The 12426-nt window shown below is 36.6% G+C and overlaps 1 protein-coding gene and 1 long non-coding RNA gene across 3 annotated transcripts; both read left to right on the top strand.

The window, feature by feature from the left end:
* The first annotated feature begins 2299 nt into the window (after positions 1-2299).
* On the top strand, positions 2300-7362 carry LOC134824084 (uncharacterized). Of its 2 annotated transcripts, none has more exons than XM_063835791.1 (6): positions 2300-2343; positions 3182-3241; positions 3788-3883; positions 4993-5113; positions 5369-5417; positions 6235-7362. In XM_063835791.1, the coding sequence occupies exons 1-6, from the start codon at positions 2304-2306 to the stop codon at positions 6238-6240; spliced, it is 372 nt and encodes a 123-aa protein (XP_063691861.1). In that variant the 5' UTR covers positions 2300-2303; the 3' UTR covers positions 6241-7362. The 2 variants fall into 2 exon arrangements, with proteins under 2 accessions (XP_063691861.1, XP_063691860.1); XM_063835790.1 differs by having other exon boundaries at positions 5369-5471.
* Positions 7363-7885: 523 nt separating this feature from the next.
* LOC134824010 (uncharacterized) lies at positions 7886-9107 on the top strand. Its single transcript, XR_010161336.1, has 3 exons — positions 7886-7984; positions 8575-8707; positions 8954-9107. It is a non-coding gene; the product is annotated as an uncharacterized LOC134824010 (long non-coding RNA).
* The last annotated feature ends 3319 nt before the right edge of the window (positions 9108-12426 follow it).

The raw sequence follows: 12426 nt of genomic DNA, 5'->3' as shown, positions 1-12426 counted from the left end.
ACGTGACGTATTTGAGTGAGATTCTAATCACGTGACGTATTTGAGGGAGATTCTAATCACGTGACGTATTTGAGGGAGATTCTAATCACGTGACGTATTTGGGTGAGATTCTAATCACGTGACGTATTTGAGGGAGATTCTAATCACGTGACGTATTTGAGAGCTGACTTGGACACACTGACCCGCTAATTAGAGGTACCAATAGTGGCCCTCATTTTACCATATAGGGGGCTGCTCTGTTGTACACCTGTACTTGGACCACCTGTTGTTGTCCCTCTTAAATACAGCATGCTGTCTCTTGTCTCGTCACGTGATAATTCTCTCGTCACGTGATAATTGTCTCGTCACGTGATAATTGTCTGGTCACGTGACTACTGAAATTTACTGAAATCCGCTCCAGAATCTTCTCTTTATAATTACATATCGTCATTTTAGAATTTCAGTTTTTCAGCTAGTCCAGAGCAATAATACTAATAGTCCAGAACAATAATACTTATAGTGACATGAGGAGAAAATAGACGCGAGTCAGTCAATTAGTTCTGCTCTGCCAGATGCGAAATAATGAATGACCACGTGACAATGAGTAATACCTAATGAGGATTAGTAACTCCAATCTGAATGTTCAAACTGAGATTTAGCGCCTCCTGACTGAGTTCCATGAGCCTCTCTGTACTGGTTATTCAGTTTTACTGTTTACTTTTATCTTAATCTGCCTCATTGTCTTCTCACATCTCTATATTGTCAGAGTTTGTTGGTTTCTTTACACGTCGTAGTTTGAGATCACGTCCGTGCTTTTTCAAGCTCTAAGGACTAAGAGTGTAGAACAGTTTAATAATCACATCACTTTACTTAATGTTAAATAATCATACTTACTCACAAGCTGTTTAGACTTCTCTGCCTCACTCTCTTCTGATAGACATTTCCACAGTATTATACAGCCTGATATTTTTGGTCGTCCATGATTTATGAGGCTCTGGAAGCTGGGACGCTACCTCAACACTTTTACTGTTTTACACGAAGCTACCACACTGTGCACTGCTCCTCATTCATTATCTAATACTTTACTCGCTCCAAATACAATATATTTAATGCTTTACTGTTCAATGATTATAATATTCCACTGTCATATGTCTATAGCGTTATAAGTCGGTGAGAGAGACACCATGTATAGGACCTTCGTCCTGGATTTTGTGTTAATTACTTACTATAGTTATTACAGCTCTCTCCGCTCCGTCCTTATTATTTGGCTAGTAATTATTGGCTGGGTCCCCTTGTTAGGACTTGCTGTTACTGGCCGGTGCTCAGCCTGTTATTCCACTGAATTCCTATGTTTATGAACATAATATTAATAGCCTGGGGACCCCAAGTAAGACTTGTTGCTAACGTCACTGGGCGGTGTTTTTCAGTGTTACAGTAATTTTTATAGGTACAGTAAAACCCCGATTTACCGCGCCCAGATTGGCCACAAGCCCCGATTTACCGCAGCCATTTTCTTTCAGTTTCCCCAAATTGGACTTAATATACACAGGGAAAACAATCAAAACCCCGATTTACCGCGAACCCCAATTTACCGCGGCTTTTTCCTTTCTCCCAAACTCCGCGGTAAATAGGGGTATTATTATATCATACATATTGAAGCTGCCATTTGTATGCCATCTGCTTTGCAAGTGTGACACATTGAAAACGTGCCAAACTTTTTCCAATTATTTATAAACACGAACAGAATTAAACATTATCGGTATCCCTTTATGCACAAAACATTATAAGACCGTAGCTTTAACTCTTTAAGCTTTTATATACGATGCACCATAGTTATTTTTCGAGTAGTGCCCTCGAAACTGTATATTTCAAAAAAATCAGACGAATCATCGTCGAGTCTATACATATTTTCTATAACCACCGGATGGTGAATAAGTAATCAACTAGTGATCAGATCATTTGCTTTCAGTTGGCACCATTCCAATAAAACTAAACAGTCGCAATGATAAAACTAAAAGACATAATATTTTGATGAAAGTTATAACTCATGTAAGGCACAGGCCACGAGCTGCCTTCATGAAATGTTCATTGTTTCGATTGGACAAATTAAATATCGATAGAGATTGTTGGTGACCCGATTTTATTGTATTGTGAACAACATAATTTTGGTAAAAGTTTCAAATCAAATCAAACGATGATAAGGTTTTGTAGCAAATGTTCAAAGTTTTTACCGTTCCCTTTCGATAGTTGCCTAATCCCATATTTACAACGTTCTACTTCTTTCTTCACCTATATTCCTAACGACTCTACTTTTATTTCAGAAAATGGCAGCCCAAACTTTTATGAGAGTCATAGTTCCACCTAGTAAGTCATTCAAGTTATTCAAGTTATTCAAGTTATTCAAGTTATTCAAGTTATTCAAGTTATTCAAGTTATTCAAGTTATTCAAGTTATTCAAGTTATTCAAGTTATTCAAGTTATTCAAGTTATTCAAGTTATTCAAGTTATTCAAGTTATTCAAGTTATTCAAGTTATTCAAGTTATTCAAGTTATTCAAGTTATTCAAGTTATTCAAGTTATTCAAGTTATTCAAGTTATTCAAGTTATTCAAGTTATTCAAGTTATTCAAGTTATTCAAGTTATTCAAGTTATTCAAGTTATTCAAGTTATTCAAGTTATTCAAGTTATTCAAGTTATTCAAGTTATTCAAGTTATTCAAGTTATTCAAGTTATTCAAGTTATTCAAGTTATTCAAGTTATTCAAGTTATTCAAGTTATTCAAGTTATTCAAGTTATTCAAGTTATTCAAGTTATTCAAGTTATTCAAGTTATTCAAGTTATTCAAGTTATTCAAGTTATTCAAGTTATTCAAGTTATTCAAGTTATTCAAGTTATTCAAGTTATTCAAGTTATTCAAGTTATTCAAGTTATTCAAGTTATTCAAGTTATTCAAGTTATTCAAGTTATTCAAGTTATTCAAGTTATTCAAGTTATTCAAGTTATTCAAGTTATTCAAGTTATTCAAGTTATTCAAGATATACATTATACAATTTATTTAAGTTATTGAAGATGTTACGATTGCAAACACCATTTCTCGTATAATATAAAATCAGATTTTGTCTTTTATTTATTAAATCGTTCGGTCCAATCTTTCCTGATCACCGATGATAAAAGTTGTTTATTCTAAAGCTGTTTCTTGCAGATCCGTTTTATGACCCCCTGGCCCTCCAGTTCACCGGAACGATCAACCACACTTCGCACGGTAAGCAGATGGTCACTTTTATCCATTTTTAGGACATATTATTTCAACTCGAAATTTCTCATGTCTGATGTAAAATGTTAATATTCAAAAGATCACACAACAGTATCACTTATTAAAAATTCCACATTTGTTTTCCCGAATTCAAAAATTTGGAAACGATATACCACACTAACTGACGTTACATTCATCTCATATCTCTTATCAAACTTTAAAACCTCGAGTATTGACCACAAGCCATTTACCAATATAGCCTATACTAGTACATACGGGTGTTAGACCTTTAGTCTTACATATTAGTATTACTTCACTGTGATCAAGGCTGCAGCCATAATTTACTCCGATATTTTTAACGTTGGATGTAGTGGAGCTTCTGGCTGGAGCTGAAAAGTGGCGAACATTTACCGCCTGCATAACATTTTAAACAACACGAAACACTCTTGTAGACTACATGATGTAATAATAATATACGGATTTCTCTACTATCCTTGCAGAACATTTCCTTGTGTTTAAAGAAGCTGCAAAAAGTTAAGTAACTTATTTCATCAGAGACACCCTCTGGAGCGAAGAAACTAATAGCATCTAAAGCTCCTCGTAGGAGGAAAATTCACAAAAGGACAGTCGCTGACCACGCTTACGAAGAGGGTGAGTTGGATTATAATTGATTAATTAGTCCTGGATTATAATTGATTAATTAGGTCCTGGTCCTGGTCCTGGTCCTGGTCCTGGTCCTGGTCCTGGTCCTGGTCCTGGTCCTGGTCCTGGTCCTGGTCCTGGTCCTGGTCCTGGTCCTGGTCCTGGTCCTGGTCCTGGTCCTGGTCCTGGTCCTGGTCCTGGTCCTGGTCCTGGTCCTGGTCCTGGTCCTGGTCCTGGTCCTGGTCCTGGTCCTGGTCCTGGTCCTGGTCCTGGTCCTGGTCCTGGTCCTGGTCCTGGTCCTGGTCCTGGTCCTGGTCCTGGTCCTGGTCCTGGTCCTGGTCCTGGTCCTGGTCCTGGTCCTGGTCCTGGTCCTGGTCCTGGTCCTGGTCCTGGTCCTGGTCCTGGTCCTGGTCCTGGTCCTGGTCCTGGTCCTGGTCCTGGTCCTGGTCCTGGTCCTGGTCCTGGTCCTGGTCCTGGTCCTGGTCCTGGTCCTGGTCCTGGTCCTGGTCCTGGTCCTGGTCCTGGTCCTGGTCCTGGTCCTGGTCCTGGTCCTGGTCAATAAAAACGGTACGAGGGTAACTGTTCGTATAACTCCGTATTAACTTAATTGCATCATCATTATCTTAGTTGTTATTCTAGTTGCGATATATTACTTCTGCATTTGTTTAATTCAGCGCACTATAAATCTGTTGGCACTGCAGTCGAGTTTACAATTTACTTAACATATTATGACACATGAACTCTGAATGAACAATCGCTGTAGTTAATCTCTCTCGACAGTGATAACCTTATAGTAGACTGAATAATAAACATTGACTGACACGGATACTCCACTGCGTATCACCGAAAGTGTTGTTTCCAGACTTATTAAAATAAATTGTAAGGTGAAAGGAACCGTAGGGGTTGCTATTGGATTAAAGTTATACTTATAAGGTTTTTAACTTTTAAAGAATTTGTAGTTAAAGAACTGGGTTGATTTAAAGTATTATGCGCGACAGCACGTGTTCTTAAAGGTACGTCTTGTGACAACTCTATACAGTTGTGTTGAAAATAGGGTGGGTGGACAGTTTCACTTTCACTTTCACATTCACCCTCGAGTACAAGTAATTCACCCTCAGGAATGTCGAGAAATGAAGTGGAGAGACAGCTTCACCGAATAGAGTTTCATAGAATGCACCACAAGGAGGTCGAGGATATGGAGAGAGTACTCGGTACTGGGTCTACTTTCGATAAGCGCAGGTTAGTTTCGGTTTCTCTTTCGATGAACAAAGGTTATTTTTACTTTCTATTTCGATAAACGTAAGTTATGTTTACTTTCTTTCTTTCGATAAGCGCTAAGCAGGTTAGTTTTACTTTATCTTTTATAAGCGCAGGTTATTTTTACTTTCTCTTTTGATAAACGCAGGTTATTTTTACTTTCTCTTTCGATAAATACAGGTCATTTTTACTTTCTCTTTCGTTAAACAGGCATTATTTCACTTTCACTCTCCGCAGAGCATACAACGAGAACTACTCCCAGATTGACGTCCTCAGTAACCTGAACGTAAGCCCTGGCAAATGCAAATGATTTGAGCTGATAGTCTGCTGTGCTGCTGAGGTGAAATTTCTAAACAGAACGACTTAAAAAAGCATTTAAAATTTGTACTGTATCAGTTTAGTTCCATAACTTTCTCGAAATAGAATGGCCTAGATATTCTAGATGTTAAATTCAATAACAGAAGCTAAATTTAGATTTATGGAATCATATTTTTACTTCTTAGTCTTACTGTTATGATTTCAAAAATGAAATTTAGGAAATTTTTTGGTCGGGAGTTGGATGCTATTCTGTGATGATAATGATAACTAATTAATTGATTAACTAATCTAATTACCAGCTGAATTTCATTTAAAAAGCTTGCTCTAATCAATTAAATAATCATTAAAGTTCTGCTTATTCATTTAATTAATGGATAACAATAAGGCTTTTGAGCTGCAAGGTTATTTATCGAGTTAGCTGAGATATGATATAGCTGTGTGTATACAGTATAAGTAATAAAATATTATCCATAATTACCAAAATTACCATATTACCAGCGCATGATCTGTATAATTACAAATCTATGATGAGCATAAAACATTAATCGAATTTTTATGACGCCGATCCTAAAATGGCCAAGCCTTGAATCAATCATCAAAGTGGACAAAGATTCTGTCCACAACATTTTAAATTCAATCAATTACCTTAATTAATATTTTTCCCAGTTAATTATTAAGGAAAAGATCAGACACAAATATATCTTTCAGGACTCTTATCTCTCACAGATATGGTTAATCTCATTTACTCTGAACTCTCATTTGCTCATCTCCATACCTTTTTTCAGTTCTGAGAATCAGAATAGACCCGAGAACTAAGCGCGCTGATAAGTGAAACACTAAGCTCACAACACGAGTATAAACTGAGTTTGAACTCCGCGTGGAACTAACACTGAGCTAGAAGCTGCCAAGAGTCACGTGATACGTAGTAATGGTAACCACGTGGTAGTCATGGTAACCACGTGGTGTCATGGTAACCTCGTGATCACGTGGTAAAGCGTGGACGGAGCTGTACTCAGAGTTCAGAACTATTCAGTGACTGATTAATGCTTAGTGATACACACTACTAAAGGTCTTTCAGATGGAATTGGTGTCAGAGAAATAACTTTCGTGTTATTTTATCTTCGTCGATCTCAAAAACGAATATTCTCCTTTGATCTCGTGAAAGACGCCAATTTCATCCGACGATCAGTTTGATCAGTGATTCAAGTTTAAATCTTTCTTCCTTGTTTGTGTTATGTTTCTTTGTTTAAATTAACATACAGTAACTTTAACTCTTGTGTTGAAAGAATTGCAATCTTCATTAAACCATTTTGTTCATGTTATTGAGAATCTTAGTGCAGGGCGATATGACATTAATAACATAATAACTATTTAAGTGGCTAATATGATTTATTTCCATCAATTAATAATGAATTATCTGTTTAGTTGATCACAATTAACATTAATATCATGTTATTAATGTGATTGTGACTGATGCTTTATCAAAATGTTATAATACTTAATAGTGCCAGAATCCGTCTTAAATTAAAAATAAAATAACTCAGAATGATTATCTTATCAAAAGTGAATATTTGCTATTTTTGTGTTTTGGTCTTCTGAAGAATCAATTTACAGTTTTATCATTATGCCTCATATGCACTGAGCCGTACGCGTAAATGAAATAAATAAATCGATTGTATTTATATAAGCATTTAGCGGATGATTTACTTTGAAATACTAAATTCAAAAGTAAATCGTTGTCATGTCTCGAATCTCTTCCAACATAAATGTAATGGTTTGCACTTTTCTTAACTGCATGTTGACATATAACATTAATATTTTATTTAAGCGTTCAACAAATGATGTTTTACGAATAAAGATTGTATTTTGTGTAATTATCTGATGTAATTAAGGTTAAACATTCTTCTTGATTATTATATACGTATTACTTGTTACATTAAGACTAATTATATTTTTCCATTCGTTTCGTCGATGCAATAAAAAATATCAATTTAATATCTCGATGCAATCATGATATATCAGCATTTGCTCTTATAGGACAGATAAGAAATATTAATACAAAGAGAGGTATTGCAACAAATATTTGGTCGAATGAAAAATAAGATTGCACCTCTAAAAAGGATGCGCTCCTACAAAATAACGTGTTGACCTATCAGCAGCCATTTAGATAGTAATCTATCGCAAAAACTTAATTTTTGAGCAAACGAATCACACAAAAGCTCTCGAGCAGGATTCTAATCCCTTGTCTTTCTCTTTCACCAGATCCAATAAAAACGCCGGATTTACTGACGCAAAGCTTTCCAAGCAATAACATGGAGATAATATCTTTGTCAGCTTACAAAAGAATTAGAAACGTAGCACATACTTATTTTAAGACAAAGCCCCACTCAGTATAAAAACTGTGTTTCCTTTTCTCAAACAGCGTGTTGGTCTACTCGGATAAGCTAGTTGCCCCGCTGTGCAATTCGAACGATTAGAAGTTGGGCTTGAAATCATGACGATGCTTGTCAGGATTCTATCTTCGTTACTTTTGGGGTAAGCGAGTTATGAGTGAGTAGTGAGTTATATTTTTTAAAGTTTATGTTTAATTTTATAAACAATTTATAGATTTTTATTACGAATTTTATAGTTTTTGGGTACAATACTTGCCTACAGTTACTTTAACATGAAAAACAAAATGTTTGGACAGGCCGTTACAATTAATTTAGTTTTGAGGTTAAATCCCGGAATAATGTATGATGTATTATGTACTCTTAAATTTGATCCTTCGAACAGCTGTTGAGCAATGAAACGCAAACATAATCTTAGCAAAATGAATATATTTCTTTTATCTTCAGCATTTAATCAGTCACATAATCTGAGAATATCAATGGTTAGTTTGTATTATGTACCATACTTTTTGGGTAAGATATCTAAAAGTAGATCATAGTGTACAGTTTACATTAGGTTTTCATTAGGTTCTCATTAGTTTTACATTAGGTTTAATAGTTAACTTAAGCTTTTGGGTAAGGTGTCTGAGTAAAGTACAGTTAGCTTTCAAATATCTGGATTTATTCTGGCGATGATAAAAATAGTAGTATTTCAATGTAAACTGTTAATAATTTCGATAACTCGTAATATTTCAGTGCCATAATGACGATAGGGCCCTGTAGAGTTGAAAGTGCAGCTAAAATTCGTAGAGATGTTCAGTTAGTGGTAGTGGATGTTGTGGATGTTGTGGTTACCGAGAGCGAAGAGGAACAATTTCCAATGTTCGGGGTAAACTTGGATACAAAATATTTCCTTGTGTTTGAATTGTGATGAAAATGTGTAGGGATACCAGTCCACAGTCGGCATGACATATACTTAGAATGTAGAAACATTAGCTGACAAACTCGTCAATTTATACTTGCAAAGAGTTTTAAACGTTGCTAGTTATATGTTAGGAAATAAAAGGTTAAATACAAATCGTTATCTACAGTTTTGAAAAGTCTAATATTAATATTATTCCTTCTATTCAACTAGTTCGACCAATACGCGAGCGGGCGCGGGGGAGACACAACGTGACGGTTGCAGAGTTGCTCCAGGGAAAACTTAACACTCGTTGGATCGAGAAATGGACGATCCTTTGGCTGCCAAAAGGAATTGTGGCTGCCAATATTTGGCTGCCAAAATGAATTGTTGCTGCCAATATTTGGCTGCCAAAATGAATTGTGGCTGCCAATATTTGGCCCCCAAAATGAATTGTTGCTGCCAACATGTGACAACTCAAAGGATAGTGGAAGAATGGCCGATGGAACGTTTTCGGAAGTGCCGAACTGATTGATTACCTTTATATTTGGTATCTTTTTGGACCTTTACTGATAGTTGAAATTCGACATATGACGTCATCTAGCGTCATCTAGCGTCATCTAGCGTGAAATATCGCCAGATGATGATAGATGACGCTAGATGACGCTAGATGACGCTAGATGACGCTAGATGACGCCAATTAGCGACATTGTCGCTAAGTGCACGGCACCTTTCGAATGTCGCTATCTAGCGCTATCTAGCGCTATCTAGCGCTATCTAGCGCTATATGACGCTATATGACGCTATATGACGCTAGATGACGCTAGATGACGCTAGATGACGCTAGATGACGCTAAGCACGCAGCACTGACGCCAGGCGACAGATAGCGCTATTTTCATAAAATTTCCGCCCTTTTTTTTGCGACATCTAGCGGTATCTAGCGCTATCTAACGCTATATGTCGCAACGACATCTGACGCAGCGCTATCTAGCGCTATCTAGCGCTATCTGGCGCTATCTAGCGGAGAATGTCGGTTTGTGACAGTTTACGCTAGATAGCGCTAGATAGCGCTATCTAGCGCTAGATATCGCGGCGACAGCTAGCGCTAGATAGCGCTATCTAGCGTAAACTGTCACAAACCGACATTCTCCGCTAGATAACGCTTGTTAGCGCTAGATAGCGCTATCTAGCGGAGAATATCGGTTTGTGACAGTTAACGCTAGATAGCGCTAGATAGCGCTATCTAGCGCTAGATATCGCGGCGACAGCTATAGCTATGGCTATAGTTGTTAAACGTTAAATATCTAACGTTGGTTATAAGTTTTATTTTTAACGTTGCAAAACGTTTATTATTTGACGTCAGATCAAGGTTACCTTATTAACTATAAGCAGAGTTTAAAATTCAACTACATTTTAAAGTTGTATGTAGGTTACATATAAAACGTTGTTAAACGTTAAATATCTAACGTTGGTTATAGGTTTTATTTTTAACGTTGCAAAACGTTTATTATTTGACGTCAGATCAAGGTTACCTTATTAACTATAAGCAGGGTTTAAAATTCAACTACATTTTAAAGTTGTATGTAGGTTACATATAAAACGTTGTTAAACGTTAAATATCTAACGTTGGTTATAGGTTTTATTTTTAACGTTGCAAAACGTTTATTATTTTACGTTAGATCAATGTTACCTTATCAACTATAAGCAACGTTCAAAACTCAACTAAATTTTAACGTTTTATGTAGGTCACATATAAAAACTTTGCCGGCTGGTATAGGCTTAGACTAATATTTTGAGAAAAGCGGCGCGTGATAGTAAATTACGAGTATCACCCGTTAACGAATAATATTCGTCCAGTATAACCTGTTTATGCTCTAACCATAGCCCTCTCGCTAGTAGTACGCTTAGACACATGGCTATGTGAAAGAAGATGATGTAAAGATCTAAATGTTAAATTAGCATTTACAAATTAATAGTATTGAAATCTCGCACAGCAAGTTATTAAAAGAATGTAATGAGAGTCGAGCCGAATTTATTGTTCAGTAATCACATATATCGTACCCACGAGTTTTCAGTTTACGAACTACGCGCAAGTGTGAACTGTGAAGTGCAAGCGCGAAAGCTTTAGTACAATTTAGCTACGAAAATACCAAAACCCTTAAAATAATAAAATGCGATGCATTCAGTATTTAGAATTAATATATTATAAATTTATAAGTTATGTCAATCCTCTTACCTGGGGACCCAGGCTATTATGTACATGTTCATAAACATTAAGATTTGGCGAATAAAGATTTGGCGGAATGACAGGCTGAGCGCGGCCCAGTAACAATCCTCGGGATCGGAATTATTTTGGATAAATACTTTACAGCTTTGAGCTTCGAGTAATCTATTTGACGATGTTTGTTGTAGCGCGATGCACTACTGGGCCGCGCCGCGCAGCCAATAATATAATGCTTCTTGCAACCACTAGTGCTTTACTAAACATACTTGGTCAGTACGTTACTGTATGTACGAACTTTTAAAAGGTGTCGAACTGTACAAATTTTAAAAAGCTGTCGAGGAATTTTTACCGAATTTTTAAAAAAATTTTTGTTTTTTAATCAGTAATCACTTCAGTCCGAAAAATTTGTTATTTTTGTCCGGGAGGTTACATTTCAGATTTAAAATATTAACATGCATCCGCACGTCATCGTTTCCCGCCATTTTAACACAAATTTTTGCAATTAGCTTTTTATTATATATTTCGAAAATTTATGAGCGAATTTTTCCCAAACTAATCCCGACACCCGAACTGAAAAAACGTGCCGAACTGTACGAATTTTTTACGACTTTTGTACGAACTGACCAACTATGTTACTAAATTGGCGATATGCACCATGACTGGGCCTCGCCGAGCTGTGAACATGAACAGTGAAGGATTGACATCGTGAATCAACGCGATGCATTACTGTGAGTGTGTCGCGCCGAGCATCCAAAAATGCTTCTCGGTATCCAATAATGCTTTTCGGCGAAATGCACCACTGAGCTGTGAAAGATTGGCATCCCGCATCATGAATCAACGATGTTAGTAACTTGTATAAATTTCGTCGAAATAGTACGTGCCGCTTTCTTCCGATCCCGAAATGTTAAGGGTCGACGGTCGTTTACTTATTAGTATTACGTAATCAGCTGAGGAGGTTGGGGTTTTCAAATGATTATTGATTACGCTTGTGTAATATTGACATAAATATAATAGCTATGGTGAAACTGATTACGGGGTATGTGAACGACCCCTCATTGTTAGTAATCAGTTCCATACATAGCTATTAAGCTATTAGTATTATGTCACAATCACACTAGCGAGCGTAATAATTTGGAAAACCCCGGCCGGCGGCATCAGGCCCTTTATATAATTATAATATGTAAACGACCCCTTGATTAAGTGATATTTAATATTTTGTTCCACTCAGCCGAATATTTGATAAATCGAGTGTAATAGTTGGGTGACTTCGACGAGCCGCGCAAGCTTATAGTTATATCATTTGCATTCTCACTTAAATTATAATTAATTTACCAAAACCCATAATCATGGGTAGAGTGGACCGCTGTCAGTGTCTCTCTTTCCCAAACAAAAGGAAATGATATTAATTTGATTGACCGTTCTCAAATGCAAAATGATACCGAGAATGAAATCGGTCGCTCGCTTTTCCCATTCATTCACGGC

Source organism: Bolinopsis microptera, chromosome 12 (genome assembly GCF_026151205.1).
Source record: "Bolinopsis microptera isolate Bmic1 chromosome 12, MBARI_Bmic_1.0, whole genome shotgun sequence".
Classification (NCBI taxonomy): domain Eukaryota; kingdom Metazoa; phylum Ctenophora; class Tentaculata; order Lobata; family Bolinopsidae; genus Bolinopsis; species Bolinopsis microptera.
Note: the sequence above shows the minus strand (reverse complement) of the source record. Positions and strands in the feature narration are given on the sequence as shown.